Here is a 19,146-nt window from a genome sequence, read left to right as displayed (position 1 = left end):
AGTGTCTCTGCCTTTCCTTCAATAATTGCACAGTTTCAGGAGGCTGTACGGAGTGGTCGCATCATCTCAACAATCAGGAATAACTGGAGCACAAAGTTTCTCTTTAAAGCTTTTGCTATGAAGTGTTTGGATTAAATAAGACCCTCCCATTACGAAACATCAACTTGGACATTTTTTTCTCTTGAAGAATTTCCCCTATCCACCCATCCTGCAAAATCACCCCTTCCTTCTTGTTGTCCCCCACCCCATGTTACTGCAAGTAGGAAGACTCACGTAAGTAGCTCTTTCTTGATCTCCTTGGAAAGGAATTTGAGTTTGAAGTTGGTTAAGGTGATTTCCCCAGGATACTTCCTCTCTTCAAAGTTTTCTTCAGGTACTTCTTGGTCATCTATTTCGGAAGAGGCGAAGGAACGTAGGGCAGCCTCTGACTGCAAGAAAGCAGCAAAGGATGTGGGTGGGTTTGAAGGAAAACAGAGCTGTGCACAGAACTCTTTTGCTACCAGTCTGTAAAAACTGCAGAGGATTCTCTAATAGGTGCCCATCATCACATTCCTAGGTGGTCTCTGAGACCATGGCTAAAGGGGACAGCTTTCTAGTCAGAAACCCTTCAGGGTAAACGCTGGTTCTCTTCTACATTCACAATGAAAGCTGGAAAAGAGATTCCAGCCAGTGGATTTACAACTTCCCATAATCATTCCAGCCTGGGAAGTCAGATAGTACTGGACTGCCAATCCAGTGCCACTTTTAAGTAGAAAGTATTGCATCTAGATCAAGGGAAGTAATAGTGCCACTGTATTCTGCTCTGGTCAGACCTCACCTGGAGTACTGTGTCCAGTTCTGGGCACCACAGTTCAAGAAGGACACTGACAAACTGGAACGTGTCCAGAGGAGGGCAACCAAAATGGTCAAAGGCCTGGAAACGATGCCTTATGAGGAACGGCTAAGGGAGCTGGGCATGTTTAGCCTGGAGAAGAGGAGGTTAAGGGGTGATATGATAGCCATGTTCAAATATATAAAAGGATGTCACATAGAGGAGGGAGAAAGGTTGTTTTCTGCTGCTCCAGAGAAGCGGACACGGAGCAATGGTTCCAAACTACAAGAAAAAAGATTCCACCTAAACATTTGGAAGAACTTCCTGACAGTAAGAGCTGTTTGACAGTGGAATTTGCTGCCAAGGAGTGTGGTGGAGTCTCCTTCTTTGGAGGTCTTTAAGCAGAGGCTTGACAACCATATGTCAGGAGTGCTCTGATGGTGTTTCCTGCTTGGCAGGGGGTTGGACTCGAAGGCCCTTGTGGTCTCTTCCAACTCTATGATTCTATGATTCTATGACAAAGGGTGGACAGATTGGTTAATTTCACTTGCGTGGCGAGGCCCCGGGTCCCACAGTTTCCTTAGATAATAAGCACACAGACATAAATGTTTAGGTCAGGCATAGGCAAACTTCGGCCCTCCAGATGTTTTGAGACTACAATTCCCATCATCCCTGACCATTGGTCCTGTTAGCTAGGGATGATGGGAATTGTAGTTCCAAAACATCTGGAGGGCCGGAGTTTGCCTATGCCTGGTTTAGGTTAAGGGGATAAAATAGGCCACAACTTTATTGGTTACAGATGTGAGCAGTTTGGCTTAGGCACTGAGTGAAACCAGACTATATTCTGACTCCTGCCCATCTACAGGGAGTCTCATAAGGGTTAACCACCAGTAGGGGGAGCCCTGTGATATACATCAATTAAAAGCACCCCCAGGGTCCCTGATGAGATCGTGGCATGGCCCTAGCCCATGCCCAGGCTTTGGACAGGATCCACACCCCAGATCCCTTTAACGAAATACCCTTAGAAGTGTGGATCCAGAATTGGCCTCCACAGTCACTTACAAACTCATTGTTAAACCGTGTTTATGGAAGACAATCTTACTCGGCTACGAGTGATTGCCAAAGAAGAAGAATCACCACTCAAGCCCCAAAGGTTTGCCGCCAACACCCTCACACCTGCACCTAATCTCTAATGCCCTTAACAATATCGACAAGCGAAATACCATTTCTCATATCGGAAAAGTGAACGGCATCATTGCAAAACAAGGCCTCCTGGGCCACGCCCCCCCGGCCAGCCGGATTGGCCGGCTGGGGGGCATAACATGGCCAGGAGTCCCTATGACGTGGGCGGCATTCCTCCACCCACAGCCGGGTTACTGGGAGGTCCCAGATGCCCTTCTGCAACACCACCGTGCCCCCCGGGAAGGGGAGCGGACTTCTCTCAGTTTTGTGTTTCCCCATTCTTAAATCCAGTTCTTTCCATTTCGGCAGCAGTATGCAGATTTTTTTTTGTTTTTGTTTAAAGCCCTCATGAAAATTCAGCAGCATGTTATTGAGAATTTCTCTCGATAAACACATTTTTGCATGCCGTTTTCACCAACAGATTCATTTCTCCGCTCAACACTTTAGCATAATATAAGCATTTATTATTATTATTTTGAAACATTGCTTGTCTCACAAAATGTGGCTAAGTGCAAATTCTGAAGAGTAGCTGTGTTTCAGCTGACGTACTGTTTCGCCTTTGAATGTGAACTGGATCAAATTTCTTTCCTTCTCCCACCCATCCATTGTAAAGTCTCTGTCCTTGTTGACTTCCTCAGTGGAGAGTTTATGACGCTTTATGAAAGCCTGTGCTTGAGATGTGAAACTACTTTTGCCAGTAGGTGGCAGTAACAGGGCCATTTTTTTGGCCTTGCTGGTGTCATTAAGCCCAAGAAGAAGACTTCATCAGTCTGGGCAACTTGGTGCATGGGGAGAGACCATCTCATTCTTTACACTAGACCGTTGGTCTGCAGCCAACCATTCAGTCTCCACCTTGTTGTCCTATAGCAGGCATCCCCAAACACAACCCTCCAGATGTTTTGGGACTACAACTCCCATCATCCCTAGCTAACAGGACCAGTGGTCAGGGATGATGGGAACTGTAGTCCCAAAAAACATCCGGAGGGCTGAATTTGGGGATGCCTGTCCTATAGCAATCCTTCCTTCAAGGTATCTGTCTGGCCCAAGTGCTTGTCAAACAAAATTAAAATAATAGAGTAAGATGATGAAGAGATAACAATTTCTTCCAAAGTGCTGAAAAAGTGGGGGTCTTCAGTGGTGCAAGCAGATGCAATGTTAATTTCAGTGAATTTCCCCAGAAGCTGTGTGCATGGCCCCCTTTTGTGGTGAAGCCATGCAGTTTCTTTGGGTTGAGCCATGGGACAAATACAGTGGCCGAGCTTTAATTCGAATCCTGTTCTTCTTTCTCCTACATTGCTGGAAGCCAAGTAAGGAAATAGGAAGAACTATAACGAGGAAGCCAGTCAGCAATGCGGTTCCCAGTGCAAGATAATTTACAGGCCACTGGCGTCCAGAATTTCATGTGCCTGTTGGAACTTCTTTTCACAACCTGCCCCCCAAACCATGCAATTAACTGATGGAATTCAGGGCATTGGGGTGACTAGTAGTATAAACTGGCTTTCGAAGAGGGATGAGATAATCCAATCCAGCAAAATGTTAACGAAGAAGGAGCTTCTGTGAACAGATACTCTTGGCAGATTGGGAAATGTGTACATAGAATGGATACCTCAAGGACCGCCTCTTTCCATATGAACCTACCCGGACCCTGAGATCATAACCCGAGGCCCTTCTGCATGTGCATCCTCCTCAAGAGGTCCGGAGGGTGGCAACACCAGAACGGGGCCTTCTCTGTAGTGGCTCCCCATCTATAGAATGCTTTCCCCAGGGAAGTTCACCTGGCGCCTTCATTATACACCTTTAGGCGCCAGACAAAAACGTTCCTTTTTAACCAGGCCTTTGGTTGGTTTGATTGACATCCTATGCCATTTTAAAATGTGTTTTTTTGGGGGGGCGGGGTTTATTGGGTTGTTGTTTTTATTTTGATTATATATATTGTGGTTTTATATTTTGATTTTGTTCTGTGAACAAACACCCTGAGACCTCCGGGTATAGGGTGAAATATAAATTCAATAAATAAAAATAAAATAATGATGTAATTGAGGTGTGCATGTCCATTCACAATGAAATCCAGAAGGCATTGTGCATCCCCAACCACTGTCTTGGACTGTGCATACCTTATAAAATGAAACTTTCAGTTGGCCATGGAAAACAGGTCTCTCTCTGGCTACTAACCATTATGAAGAGATGCCCAGTCTTGATTTTCAGGGAATGTTTAGCTTTGGTTACCAAACTCTAGGAACTTAAAATGAAGGATGCCTCTCACCATCATGCTCTGCTTAAGAGTCTTTCTGGAGCAAATGGCTAGCCACTTCTGGAAGGGAGAGACCACTTGGATATAGCAGGAGTAGCCAACACTGTGCCCTACAGAAGCTGCTGGACTCCAGCTTCCACCAGCCTCAGACAGCATAGCCATGTTAGATTTCTGTTATGCCACTGTGCAGTTTTTGGAGTCACAAGACTCTGTTTACATTCCAGACTGTTGGACGTCTCACGGGAGACGGATGTTGATGTTACTGGTTTCCTCTTTCTTTGTTCGGTTGTTCACTGACTCTCACAGAGAGCAGATGCATATTCTTTTCAGTCCTGCGTAGTTAGAAATAAACTTAGCAATGTAGAATACAGTGGTGCCCCGCAAGACGAACACCTCGCAAGACGGAAAACCCGCTAGACGAAAGGGTTTTCCGTTTTGGAGGCGCTTCGCAAAACGAATTTCCCTATGGGTTTGCTTCGCAAGACGAAAATGTCTTGCGAGTTCCTGCGGGGTTTTTTCCCTCCCCCCCTTTCCTAAGCCCTAAGCCGCTTATCAGCTGATCCGCTGATAAGCCGCTTATCAGCTGATCCACTAAAAGCCGCTAAACTGCTAATAGCGCTAATCCGCTAAGCTGTCAATGGGCTTGCTTCACAAGACGCAAAAACCGCTATACGAAGAGCCTCACGGAACAGATTAATTTCGTCTTGTGAGGCACCACTGTATATTTCGGCTCCTTTTGCTGCTGTTTGGATACTCTGCGGAATGGGAATGTTCCTGAAGCCTCATCAAAGGCTTAGGTCGTTAATCACCGTCAGAGGAGGAGAGCCTGATGGATTCTGAAGAACATCCGAGGAGGAGAGCTATTTCAGCTCGGTCGAATGGAACCTCTGACAAGCCAATGGTCAGGGATGATGGGAGTTGCAACCCAACAGAATCTGATAGGTGCAACGTTGTCTACCGTTGGCCAGCGGGCCAGATTTATCCCTCTGAGAGGCTGGAGGAATGCTGGTCCTCTCCTTCCCAGGGTGTGCTAACTTACACATTAGGGATAGTGGTGTTCTGTGCCACGGCGCCCGCCCATCAGGGCCACCCAGCAGCGGGAGTCCGACCAGGAACAGCTGCAAGGGCATGTTGGGCAGCGGTGGCTCTTCCTACGGCCAGCCGTGCTCTCTGGCTTCCTGCCTGGGAGAAGAGGCAGTGGCGGCGGCGTGCAAAGCTATGTGGCGCCCTTCTCCCTCCTGCCCGCCCCGTGGCAGTAGCAGGACTGCTGAGGAGGCCTGTGCAGCAAGTGAGCCTCGAGCTGCCCAGCGCATGGGGCAGGGAGGACGGGGAAGGGGAGGGGTGCCGAGAACGTCACCCCTCACCCCTTCCGACAAGGGAAAAGGTGGAGGAGGGATTCATTCAGATTTGGGGTGGTGCGAGGGGAAAGCTGAGTGGGGGAACACTACCATTAGGACTCAGTTCGGAGCTAAGAATGGACTTGAGAGCGTGCTCTCCATGCAGTTAGTGGTTAAAAACAAACAAACACCAACAAAAAGCCAGTGTGGTGTAGTGGTTAAGAGCGGTAGACTCGTAATCTGGGGAACTGGGTTCGCGTCTCCGCTCCTCCACATGCAGCTGCTGGGTGACTTTGGGCTAGTCACACTTCTCTGAAGTCTCTCAGCCTCACTCACCTCACAGAGTGTTTGTTGTGGGGGAGGAAGGGAAAGGAGAATGTTAGCCGCTTTGAGACTCCTTCGGGTAGTGATAAAGCGGGATATCAAATCCAAAAAACTCTCTTCTTAAAGATGGGGGCGGGTTTTAAGATCCTTTTAGATTCAGCAGGGCTTACTCTCAGGTAAGTGGTTAGGGCTGCAGCCTTTGTGACCTAAGTTTTGGATCCTTTTTAGGTTCAGGATGTCACTGCTTTACACCCATATCCACCCCACCCCGCACAATATTCGAAAACATCAGCTTTGTACTTAAACACAAATTGGCCAGGAACTTCATTCTCTGTGTCAATTTATTTAAAGAACAACAAACTGGTGATTGCTTTAACTTTTTGATATGTAGTGATTTGAATCATGAGGATGAATTAGAAGAACTGCTGAGTCTTGAATGAGTCTTACTTTGGAATTGAGAACTTTGTTAGATTTTCTTCTGCCTTTTCATTTTATTTTGTTCTAAGGGGGCTTGTTGGAGATAATGTGTAAGTGTGGTGTCAGCTCCCTAAAAAAAAGGTCAACAACTCTGGGGAACCTTTCCTTAAAAAGGTCAACAACTCTGGGGTCCCCCCTAAAAAAAACTCGACAACTCTGGGAAGGGGGTGCTGCTGGAGGGATCTTTGCACCAAGGCGCCAGGTATGTTTAAGACGGCCCTGGCTGTGCCTTTGCCCCTGCAATTACTTACCTCTTCTGGCTCCTCTTCCCGCTGTCGATTTGGTTTGGTGTAGTCGATGGGCCCATCCCATTCATCTTGGCGGGACGTGTGGCTGGACTGGGGTGAGGTCATGGTGCTGCTTGTGGCACTGGTGCTGTTTTGGCGTTGGGATATATCTGGGGATTTGATGCTGGGGCTACTGCTGCAGCTGCTGCTGCTGGGGAAGGCGCTGTCCCGTTTCCGGTGCTTGTTCATGCTTAAATCCAGAGTCCCGTTTTCATCCACTTCAATGTCCATTGACTGAAATGAAGGAAACAACAGCCTTGACGTCGCTTTCGCAATCACCTTCAGTACCTGTTCAGGGCTGTCTTACCCATAGAGGCTAGTGGTCCGGGGCGCCAGGGCACCAAGTTCTGAAGGGGAAAGAGGTGGAGGCGGGATGTGGCACCTCCCGGCATCAGCTCGCCACCCTCGCCCAACTCCACCATGCCACACCGAAGCATTATCACGCCTGGAGCCTCCATCTGCCATGGCCACCGCAGCACGAAGTGGCCAGCTGAGCCAGGATGCGCTGCGTCCAGCCTCCATCTCTTCCCCACCAGAGGAGCCGCCCTCCAGCTGCTGCCCACCTCCTCCAGCCCCGCTGGCAGATCCGTCCTCCCTAAAAAGCTCTGGGAAATGGGGTGTGGGGTGTGGCGCCGGACAGAGTTTTACACCACGGTGCCGGATATGCTTAAGACGGCCCTGACCCTGTCGTCCCGACACCATAAAGCGGTGTGCCTCATCTGTCTGGCTATGCCACAGTGGACTTCTTGGGTTCTGATTTGTGGATGGCGACTGCATTAGATGCAGATTTGGTCCCTTTTGACTGCTATGGCTACTTCAGTGAAACCCACACAATTGCCTGCAGGAGAGTTCATGGCTGGAAGCGACCTCATAACTCAACAGGGGCTGAGTGGAAACACCACTTGTATGGATAGATTCCTCCTGGTGGGGCATATGCCTGAGACAGCCATGATTTGCACAATCACAATACTCCCTTTGTAAATGCAAATCACAAAAGATAAATGCATAAGCCCACCATGGCGATGCCAGTTCAAAGGATGCTTCCATGTGAATTTGGTACAAGGGGTGTGTTAGTCCAGGAAATATTTTTCTAGTGAAAATTTGAACAGGTTGACTCCTGAATTAGTTTTCTACAAGCATACATTTTATCTTGTATTGGCATGATGCTGACAAAGCAAATCTTATTTACCCATAATTTCTTGGTCCAAAGGGCATAACTGACTTTGGCATTTAAAGTTGAGCAAGCCATAGAAATATTTTGATCCCTCCAACTTCCTGCTGCCTCACTTCAGTGTCCTTTATAAAGGTCACAGCAGCATACAAATTAAAGTTGACTGAAAGCTTTTTGAGTTATGTGGATCTGGAAGCACCTGCAAGCTGAAACTTAAATGGGATGTGCAATTGACACAACTTCTGACATATGAAGGATTGCCTCGGCCTCACCCAGTCCAGCAGTTACTCTTGCTAAAGACCAAGTGTACAGTCATACCTTGGAAGTCGAATGGAATTTGTTCCAGAAGTCTATTCAACTTCCAAAACATTGGGAACCCAAAGCACGGCTTCTGATTGGCTGCAGGAAGCTCCTGCAGCCAATCGGAAACCGTGGAACACCCGTCAGACATTCAGCTTCCAAAAGAACGTTTGAAAACCAGAACACTCACTTCCGGGTTTTGATTGTTCAGGAGCCAATTTGTTCGGGAGCCAAGGCGTTTGGGATCCAAGGTACGACTGTATTTCAAAATGCTGATTTTGATCCATAAAGGTCTTATTCTGTACAAACCTCACATGTACCAAAATTACCACTTGAGACTAAACTGCAAGTGCCCCTCATCCCCTGGAAGTTAGTTAGGTGGTTATATGAGACAGGGCCATAGCTGGTCATGGCTACCCAGCTATTGGAAACAATCCAAAATCATTCTTCACCTGGAATTCTCTGCTTTAACACCCCTCCCTTCAATTACTCATATCTCTGGTTTGGATGCGGGTGGCACTGTGGTCTAAACCACTGAGCCTAGGACTTGCCAAATCAGAAGGTTGGCGGTTTGAATCCCTGAGATGGGGTGAGCTCCTGTTGCTCGGTCCCAACTCCTGCCAACCTAGCAGTTCGAAAGCACCTCAAAGTGCAAGTAGATAAATAGGTACCACTCCGGTGGGAAGGTAAAGCTATTTCTGTGTGCTGCTCTGGTTTTGCCAGAAGTGGCTTAGTCATGCTGGCCACATGACCTGGAAAATCTGTCTGCGGACAAACATTGGCTCCCTTGGCCAGCAACGTGAGATGAGCTTCGCAACCCCAGAGTCGTTCACGACTGGACTTAACTATCAGGGTTCCTTTACCTTTACCTTTTTATCTGGTTTAGAAGCCCATTTCACACTCACCTTGCTGGGGAGATCTTGCTGTTTGGTGCTGAGGTTCTCAGGCATTTCCCAGCAGCGAGTGGAGAGGTTCAAAATGGCAGTGGCAGCCATATGCGCAGCTTCCGCATCGTGGGAATAGTCGAAGCCTGTGGATGAAGACGAAGTGCTCTTCACGTAACTGCTGGAGGGACTGTGGCCGGGGGAAGAGGCCTTTGGAAAAGGTTTGGCTGCAAAAAGGGAGTAACACAGGGGGGGTGATGTATGAAGGTTGGCAAAGGACCAGGTGCAAAAAATAAAATAAAAAATCAATCCTGTGCAGTAGGCTTCCGGAGCCAGAAGCCTCATTTCCAGGGCGGTCTTTACCCGGGGGTGCAAGGGGTGCGGAGCAACCGGGCGCCGAATTCTGGGGTGTGGGTGTGTGACAGCGCCCGCCACCGGGGGTGGCAAATGCGAAAACTGAAAAGGCAACCATTGGGCGGCAACGCAAGAGAATGCAATGTCGCTGTCACGGGGTCTTGACAAGACAAACCCTGCCGGGTTCCTGACACCCTTAGAGGTTTGTCCTCCCCCTCGAAGGGGAAACTCGGGAGGTCTCTGCCTTTCGCTGGCAGGGCTGGAGCAGAAAGGCGCTTCCCTCGGGCCCGGCGGCAGAGAACAGCAACTTCCTGGCCACTGGCAATCGGGGGGGGGGGGATGGGGGACGATGACGCTAGGCAAATCTTTGCACCCCGGCTGTTCATATACTAAAGACGGCCCTGCTCATTTCAGATTTCAGTTCGGGGTGAGGGTAGGGAAAGGATTTGGCAAGTTTCAGCAGCACAATTTTGAATACACTCTGTGCAGAATTGAAAATTAGAGCAAGGAATTTCAGGAGCAATAACTCCAGCCGTGTTACCAATACAGAACTTGCAAAAATACAGTGGTACCTCGGGTTAAGAACTTAATGCGTTCTGGAGGTCTGTTCTTAACCTGAAACTGTTCTTAACCTGAGGTACCATTTTAGCTAATGGGGCCTCCTGCTGCCGCTGTGCCCCCGCTCTGCGAATTCTGTTCTCATCCTGAAGCAAAGTTCTTAACCCGAGGTACTATTTCTGGGTTAGCGGAGTCTGTAACCTGAAGCATCTGTAACCTGAAGCGTATGTAACCTGAGGTACCACTGTATATTAATATATATATTTAAAGCAAACAAAAGGAATTGATGCTTTGGAATAAATACCTAACACACAGGTGTGGAAAAAGTGGCTGTGGGATGTTTTCTCTCCCTTTGTGATAATAGAACTCATGGTCATTGAATGAAATTAATTAGCAGTAGATTTAGGACAGGAAAAATAATGTGCTTCTTTGCACCATGCGTAATTAGTTGATAGAATTTGCTGCCACCGGATGTACTGATGACCACTGGCTTCGCTTAAGAGGAGATTAGATAAATTCACAGAGGATGTTTCCCCCCCTCCCCTAAACAGTGTTAGCCACAAGGGCTAACACTGACTTAGGCTACTGAATGTTGCAGGGCTGGGCTACTATTCACATCCTGCTTCTGGACTCCCCCAAAGCACCTAAATTGGTCACTAGCAATGTGACTAGTTAGACCTTTCGATCTGGTCCAGGAAAGGCTCTTCATCTTTTCTTAACCAATGACACTGCTGTATAAAATGATGTGAAAAGAAACTGGGCTGTCGAGGAGAGCGAGAAATATATGAGCAGGTCCTCTTAAGGGTGAAAGGTTTAGCCACTAACTGAGTGCACCATCAAGTTCCCAGAACACTGCAATCTTCTCCATTAAAACTGTATTGCCAGATGCCTCTGAGGAATTCAAAGCGGTGGGAAAGAGGAAAGCTTCGCCTCTCTGTCCTTTTTCTTTCCCTCGCCCACCGGAACGCATTTAGCAGGATGAAAATGGGCACACTTCACACTAGCTTTTACCTTGTGGGAACAAAATGCTGCCCTGGCCCTCAGAAAAGCACAGAGCTTTCCCTCTCCCACAACGGAACAATTGCTCAAGGATTCACACGAGTCTCTCTCTCTCTACATATAACCAGCATCTTAACACAAACAGATCCCAGGAGGAAGGCTGTGCAGAGAGAGCAATGGATTGATTCCAACCACATCCTGCTCAGAGTAGATTCATTTAAGTTGGTCATTCATTTTACTGGGCCGTTTCCAAGAAGGTTCAGAAACTGGCAACTAAAATCATCAAGGGGGTGGGTCAACCGCCCTGTAACGAAAGGTTGCAGTATTTGGGGGCTTTTTAGCTTAGGGAGAAGGCAAGAAGGAGCTGACTTGATAGGAGTTATAAAATTACGCAAGGCATGGAAAAAGTGGCTAGATCATTTTCTCTCTCTCCCCCAGTTGTAACACTAGAATTTGTGGGCAGCTAAGGAAGCTGAATGCTGGAAAATTCAGGATAGGTATAGGACGGTATTTCTTCACAAAGTGCATAGTTAAATTACTGCATTGGCCTGAATATAAGCCGCACTCCTTCCCTACTCCAAATTCCGACAGTGGAAAGTTAAATTTGCGACCTTACAAAAATTGGCTTTTACAATATCGCTGCCGAAAAAGAAATACGGTAAAACGAAACGGGTGCGAAATTCTGCGGAACTTTAAGGGAGCGGCTTATTTGTGCGTATTGTCTTTCTCTCCCCCCCCCCATGAATTTTAAAGGTGCGGCTTATTTGCGGGTGCAGCTTATATTTGGGCCAATACGGTATGAGAACTCATGCCCACAGTGATGGCTACCAACCTGGATGGTTTTAAATGAAGATTAGCTAAATTCTTGGAGGATAAGGCTGTGATGGCTATGCTCTGTAGAGGCAATACGTGTCTGAATACCTCTTGCTGGAAGCTGCAAGAGCAGCGGTTCTCAACCTGTGGGTCCCCAGATGTTGTTGGACTACAACTCCCATCATCCCTGAGCTCTGGCCTTGCTAGCTAGGGGTGATGGGAGTTGTAGTTCAACAACATCTGGGGAACCACAGGTTGAGAAAGGCTGTGCAAGAGGTTAGGGCCGCCATATGTCTGCCAGATTTTGCTGGACATTACTGAGATTTCAAAGGCGGTATTGACATCCTGGGGGAATTTCCAAAAGGTGGTGTTTTGTCCTGGATCTTAGGCAAGTCAACCAACTTTTTTTGGCATTTTTGTAAAAAAAGAAAAAAGAAAAAGAAAAAAGCTCAACAGTTTGGGGATCAACAATCTTTGGATATTCCTAAAAAAAAACCCTCAGCAACTTTTGAGGTGTCCTGCTTTCTACTTTTTGAAATATGGCAAACCTACAGGAGGGGACAATGCTCTTGTGTTCGGGCTCAACTTTTGGGCTCCCCCTGAGAATAGGATGTTGGCCTGATCAGGCACGTTCTTCTTGTGTCCTTAGAACTTATTTGGATATAACCCTATGTACTTGATTTTCAAAGGCTACTATCACCAGGATCAGGGATAAAGCCTGTACTAACAAACATCTGTTTGAAACCCAGTGGTTGGCTACACGTTGATGTGGAATAGAGAAACTGGGCAGGGAAGGGTTAAAGAGCCCCCCACTGACCAACTCTACACTGAGGTGCTTTTTCAAGGCAAAAAAGGACCGTTGGGTTGCATTACACATGTTTGCAGGTAACAGTTAATTTGTCCCTTGTAAATAACTAAAACACAGATTTGCACAATGAAATGGTTCAGGACAGAAGGTTCAGGATAGACAAGAGGCTGAACTTCTGCAAAAAAAATTAATCAGTTTATGAAATCCATTGCCACAGGATTTGGTGACAGCCGATAGCTTAGTTGTGTTTTAGGAATTAGACTAATGTACAGACTGTGGGTCTACAAGCCACAACAGCAAAATGGAACCCCCTGGTTCAGTGGGGTGAACCACTGACTACAAGCCACAACAGCAAAATGGAACCCCCTGGTTCAGTGGGGTGAACCACGGGGATTCATAGTTGTTCTGTGAAAACAGCAAGCTGGACCAGATCGACTTTGGGTCAGATCCAGCACAGGGCAAGACTTATGCACCACCAACAAGAAACAACAAAACACCCTCCAGGACATTCCAAAGCAGTGTACGTGACCAGCCCCAACTTACATTTAAAGGCTTTAGGTGAGGTTTCGCTAGTCTGAATCTTTGGGGCAAGCATGCGTTTGCCAAAAACCTGAGCATCAAAACTTGCATAATCGAAGGTGACCTTGGAGTACTTCTCCAGCTCCTTGGCCAAGTTGGCCCTTGGCGTGGCAGGAACCATATTGGGCCTGTAGCTCCCGTACTGAGGCACCTCCAGTTGCTTCACAAAGCACATCGGCCTGAAGAGGACGAGAAAAGAAGAGACTGAGACTCGCGCAGAACGTTTCCATTCCGGGTGTAATTTCGCGGGGAGGCTTTTAAAAGACAAAAGATGAGTTATCGGTGTTGTTCGTGAGAAGGAAAGCAGCGGGTACTTTTGACATCTATTGTGGGGAGGTGAAACCACGTGGAGAGATTTAGAGATGGAAGAAATACTATAAACAGGGTTGCAGGTTTTTTTTTGCAAGAGGATTATAATAGATTTTTTTTTAAAAAAATGATTGTAACTACCATGTCTAGTCAAGCGAAAGGATTTCCCCTTGCACAACAGGAATTCATTCTTCCCCATGCCTGCGTATCACATGTCACCCCCAAATTTGTTCCAGAGGGTTGGAGGATCCCATAGAACAAATTTAAGGGCTGCATGAGGGTAAAGAAAGGGGAGAATATTCTGTTGTGCAAGAAGAAATCTGGTGGGAGAGACTTTGCGCTATGCTGGATTCCACCCACAGTGTAGTAGTTTGTTCCAAATTTATAAGCCCATGATGGAAGAGGTTTGGTGTGTGTTTGAGTGTGTGATATTACTGTTTCTAGTCTGGCTGGCACAATCTGTAGTCAGCTGGTGAAGGGGTAGCACGAGCAAGCATTTTTATTTTATTTTTTTAATAGTTCTAAGTGCCTCTTAAATTTTATTAATAATTTTTTCCCATTCTTTATCATCACACTTTCATCCTGGGACGTCGAATAACTTACAAAAAACCTCCACACCATTCAGTCGAAAATCTAACAATAACATGCATCAAAACCATCCTCCTATTAGTTTTGCATAATAATAATAATAATAATAATAATAATAATAATAATAATAATAATTTATTTATATCCCGCCCTCCCCAGCTGAAGCCGGGCTCAGAGCGGCTAACAACAGTAAAATGATACAACATTCTAAAAACATTTCATTATAAAATTAATTCAAATCAGATTAATGGCAACTGTTAATATAACCGTACTCATTTATCCTAATTTCCCCCCTTCCTCCCTCCCCTTTAACACCTCCCCCCCAAAATTGTTCTCTCTTCAAATCTTTAACCATGTGCACAGATTATTCATTCTAATTTGGATGCTTGGGTTGGCTCCCCCCCGCGCTATCCAATTCCTCTAACTTGTCCATTTATTCAAAATCTTTTGACATTTGCTTTCCCATGTATCTTCCGTCATTACCTGTTCAAATATATCACGATTGTATGTATTCAAAAACATAGTCATTCCACGAGCAAGCATGCTAAACTCTCTGATCGTTAAATCAGAGACAAGTTCTGCTCCCGAAAGCTACACAGTCGTAAGAAACAAAAGGGCTTGGGGATGTGTTAACAACATAACAGAAATTGAAATATTGGATTGTGGCTTTCTGCCTCTATCCTCATAATGTCAATATGATAGCTGTAATTCTCTGTCAGTTTGCAATGCAGTGTAATCAGTACGGACACAGTACGGCTGCACTGTGAAAAACCCTTTGGCCTGTAGTCTCAGCACTAATTGATGCTACAGAAGCCATTCGTTGTCCTCCCATGCCCTGCCTAGAAACATCAATTACTTTTTTTATAACTGTTTGCAGAGACATTTGACAGTAAGAAAAGCATCAGCAGGATCAAGATATGCTGGCACTTGCATAAGTGGTGACTTGCTGTTCTTTCAGAGATATTATATTATTGGTGGCGGCTGAGGGGAGGGAGGGAAGAAGAGCAGGTAGCTTGGCATCTGCTTGTCTATTTACCTGAGTATCCGATCAGAATTTGAGCTGCTCTTTGATGGGTCACCAGTTGCGGGCTGCTGCTTCTCGTGAGATTTGGCTAGTTTTTCAGCAGCGGCGATGGGGCACCCGGATAAGCTGTAGGAAGGAAGGAAGGAAAGAAGGAGGGAATGGAAAAGTGGCATGAGAGGGAGAAAGGGAGGAAAGTAATTTTTGTGTGTGTGTTACATTTTTTTTTAATGTTTAAATTTATTTTTTATTTTTACCAACAACCAAAACACAAACAGTAAAACCCCGCAGGCGGCTGATACATTGGGCATACATAATCAATAATAACATATTCAAATCAACCATATGTACAGTTTTATATACGTTAACACTCCTCAACCCACAAGGTTTATTTAACTTTTAACATTTTAAATGCCCCAAACAGTTCAAACCTACCCAAATAATTCAATATCTTAGGGAGGAAAGTAATAATAGAAATACTGCACTCTACGGCAAAGCCTTCAACATTTCTCTGATGAAAATAGGGACGTCCTATTTAATAATAATAATAATAATAATAATAATAATAATAATAATAATAATATTTATACCCCGCCCATCTGACTGGGTTGCCCCAGCCAACATATAAAAAACATAATAAAACATTAAACATAAAAAAACTTCCCTACATAGGGCTGCTTTCAGATGTCTTCTAAAGGTTGTACAGTTGTACCTTGGAAGTCAAACGCCTTGCGAGTTTAATGTTTTGGCTCCCAAACGCAGCAAACCCGGAAGTGAGTGTTCCGGTTTATGAGTGTTCTTTGGAACCCGAACGTCTGACGCAGCTTCTGCCTTGGTTTCTGAATGTTTTGGAAGTCAAATGGACTTCCGGAACGGATTCTGTCCGACTTGCAAGGTATGACTGTATAGTTACTTATCTCCTTTGCATGGGGGTTGTATAACTGCATATCTTCCAATATTTCTCCGATGAAAAATAGGGATGCCCTAACATGCCCTCTGAATGAAAATAGGGACGTCCTAAGGAAAAGCAGGACATTCCAGGATCAAATCAGAAACCGGGACGGTTTCTGTAAATCCGGGACTGTCGCTGGAAAAGAGGGACACTTGGAGGGTTTGCTATGGCAGACTTCTGCAACCTGGTACCGTCCCAATGTTAGACTGCAGTTCTCACCATCCCTGCCCATTAGGCATGCTGGGCTGATGGGTGTTGTAGTCCAAAAAGATCTGGAGGGCACCAAGTTGGGGAAGGCTTCACATGCATTGCCGTGCTGTAATCCATGCAAGAACTGGGTATAATGGGTCAGTAAGTATTATTCTGGGATGCGGGTGGCACCACAGAGCCTAGGACTTGCCGATTAGAAGGTTGGTGGTTTGAATCCCCGCGACGGGGTGAGCTCCCATTGCTCGGTCCCTGCTTCTGCCAACCTAGCAGTTCGAAAACACGTCAAAGTGCAAGTAGATAAATAGGTACCACTCCAGCGGGAAGGGAAACGGCATTTCCGTGTGCTGCTCTGGTTCACCAGAAGTGGCTTAGTCATGCTGGCCAAATGACCCGGAAGCTGTACGCCGGCTCCCTTGGCCAATAAAGTAAGATGAGCGCCGCAACCCCAGCGTCGGCCACGACTGGACCTAATGGTCAGGGGTCCCTTTACCTTTTAAGTATTATTCTAATATTGGAAATGGAAGAAGGGTAAGAGATACGGCTTGCCCAAAGCCATCTAGTGACTGCATGGCAGAGGTGAGATTAAAATCTAGTGGGAGCCGGCACAGTGAGTCTTGCTAGCAAAACTGGACTTTCCCCTCTCTTCTAAACATACAAAAACTTTCTGACAGTGAAAGCTCCACAGTGGAACGGTTTCCCCCGGGAGACTGTGGGCTGTCCTTATTTGGAGGTTTTTAAGCAGAGGCCATCTGTCATGGATGCTATAGCTGAGATTCCTGCATTGCAAGTTGTTGGAATAGATGATCCTTGGGATCTATTCCAACCCTGATTCTACTTCCCCCATATAAGTTCTGGGGGTGTCAGAAGTACCCCTAGAACAGCACACAGAGGGAGGAGAGGGGAGGTTGTTCCATCCAGGGAGCAGAAATTCTTGCACCAATGACTTCATGATCAAGTGGGGATTTGAGTCCGTCACTCTAACCATTACACCACACTGTCTTCCTAGAGTTCTTATGCAATGTGGCAGCTACATAAATCAAGTGGGTAGCGAAATACGGAGAAAGCAAAATGACACACAGAGAGGGATCTGAAATACTTTCCTTGAAGCTTGAATTTGTTTTATTCTGGATTGTTTCATTTGATGTGTTCATGCTTTGAGGGTTTTTTTTTCTCTTTAAAATATAAAGCGGTATAGAAACGAAATGAAAAATAAAACAATGATGACAATTGTAACAGTGCGATGTTGAATTCCACCCTTTGTTTCCCCGAAGCAATATGAAATGTAGATAGCAGCTTTATGAATGCCATAGTCCAGGACTTAAGCTGAGCTGGCCACCAATCTTATTTTTGGGACGCAATCTATGTTTGCATAATCCAGCAAAAATGTGTTCAGGTAATTAGGGCTGGCAGGCTGCCACCTGGACATACTCTATCAAGAAAAATTGCATGGCGTGGGGCAAAAATAAATTCCAATTTGCTTCAGCAGGAGAGGACTGGATAGGGCAGGCAGAAATCATAGGCTGAGACAAGCCACAAAACCCTTGCAAGAAACCGGGCAACAGAATTAAAGTTAAAAAGAATTCTCCACATTGCAACTTGACAACCATAGTCAGCTACAGTGATTTAGGTCACTATCCAATACACTCATTCCATTACTCTCGTACAATGGAACTTTCCCCTCTCTCATCCCTGAATGCACATCGTACACCCTCCCCAAATCTGCTCCAGAGGGTTGGGGTAACCCTCAGAACATTTTTTTTTGGGGGGGGGACATGCAGGGAGGAGGAGGGAAAGCAGAAATCCTTGTGTTGATAGAATTAGCCACTTAGCACGATTTTGGACACAACTCTTCAGCTGCTTATACCCCAGTGTTATTTTCTATACGAGCATCAAAGCAACTCATGGGATCTGATGCTCAAATTACTGCATGGAGTCCAGGCTCTTGATGGCAGGACTGAACCCGGATCCATCCCAAAAGCAGCTTGTGCGACTATTGTGCCAAAAGTTTGCCCTGTGCCTGCCACACTTGATCATTTAGCATGCAAGGGAATCTGAATATCACCTGCAGGAAGGGGAGAGGAGGATGTGGGGGAGCTCTCAGGCCACAGGGACTGAGAAAGGGAACATAGTTTTTGCTCTGCACTGTGGCAGTGGAGAATTTAATTTCACTTTCCTTCGCTTGCTGGCTAGTGCTTCAAGCCAAACTGATCTCAATTAATTGAAGAAACATCTATTTTTTTCTTCTGATCTAGGCCCACAAAAAAGGGTACGGTTCTTGTCCCCAGTCCACTGCACAAACAACGTTTAACAAACTGAGCAACTGTGTGTGCCATGTGTGACACCTTTGATCCAGTGAATTCAGTGAGATCCTAACCTGATCCTGTTGCTCTCAACATTTTCCAGGGAAACAACGATTCTTAGAGATTGCCTAGATTCTTACAGCCATTTCCATATAACACATTCCCTTCCCTAATAGGTCTTGCAATCTGTAGAAGCTGTTTCTGAAACTGCTTTGTATCGTACAAGAGAATTCCTGCACTGCAGTTAAGCCATGCAAATATCATTTACGTGTTGACCATTCCATACACGTGCATTTCACTATATGCCTACATGTTGTAGGACAGAATTGTTATCATCTTCCCTGTGGGTTCACACTGCTTATATATGGGCTAGGAGTTCATAGATGTACAATCACCAAATGCTATGCCTTTGTTATCTGCCTTTTTCTGCCCCGAAATGCCTTCTTGAACCCAAGACTTCTGTTGTCCTATCCTGAACAGTTTCTAAATTGGCTCTAGGATAACTTGGAGCTCTAGCTGTGAACCACGTACCTTCGGTGAGTGTTGCGGTTGCTGTTCACGTGGCCTTGTCCGGTGCACCCTGGCGTCGGGCATTTTAATACATTCTCGTGCATTGCCAAGACTTTATTAT

At 46.0% G+C, this 19,146-nt stretch overlaps 1 protein-coding gene across 4 annotated transcripts in view; it reads right to left on the bottom strand.

The window, feature by feature from the left end:
- Positions 1–19,146, bottom strand: part of MYT1 (myelin transcription factor 1) — a 175,484-nt gene that overhangs the window by 46,143 nt on the left and 110,195 nt on the right. For 3 of the 4 annotated variants that reach the window (XM_081867541.1, XM_081867543.1, XM_081867544.1), the window contains exons 9-14: positions 19,047–19,137; positions 15,069–15,182; positions 13,100–13,314; positions 9,046–9,251; positions 6,634–6,903; positions 274–428 (exon numbers count right to left, since the gene is read on the bottom strand). In XM_081867541.1, coding sequence (XP_081723667.1) covers positions 274–428; positions 6,634–6,903; positions 9,046–9,251; positions 13,100–13,314; positions 15,069–15,182; positions 19,047–19,137 — 1,051 coding nt within the window. The remainder of the gene's footprint in view (positions 1–273; positions 429–6,633; positions 6,904–9,045; positions 9,252–13,099; positions 13,315–15,068; positions 15,183–19,046; positions 19,138–19,146) is intronic. The other variant, XM_081867542.1, reaches the window with a different exon arrangement.

This window comes from Podarcis erhardii (assembly GCF_964252035.2).
Source record: "Podarcis erhardii genome assembly, chromosome: 6".
NCBI classification, from domain to species: Eukaryota; Metazoa; Chordata; class Lepidosauria; order Squamata; family Lacertidae; genus Podarcis; species Podarcis erhardii.
The sequence above is the reverse complement of the archived record's forward strand: the minus strand, read 5'-3'. Positions and strand labels throughout refer to the sequence as shown.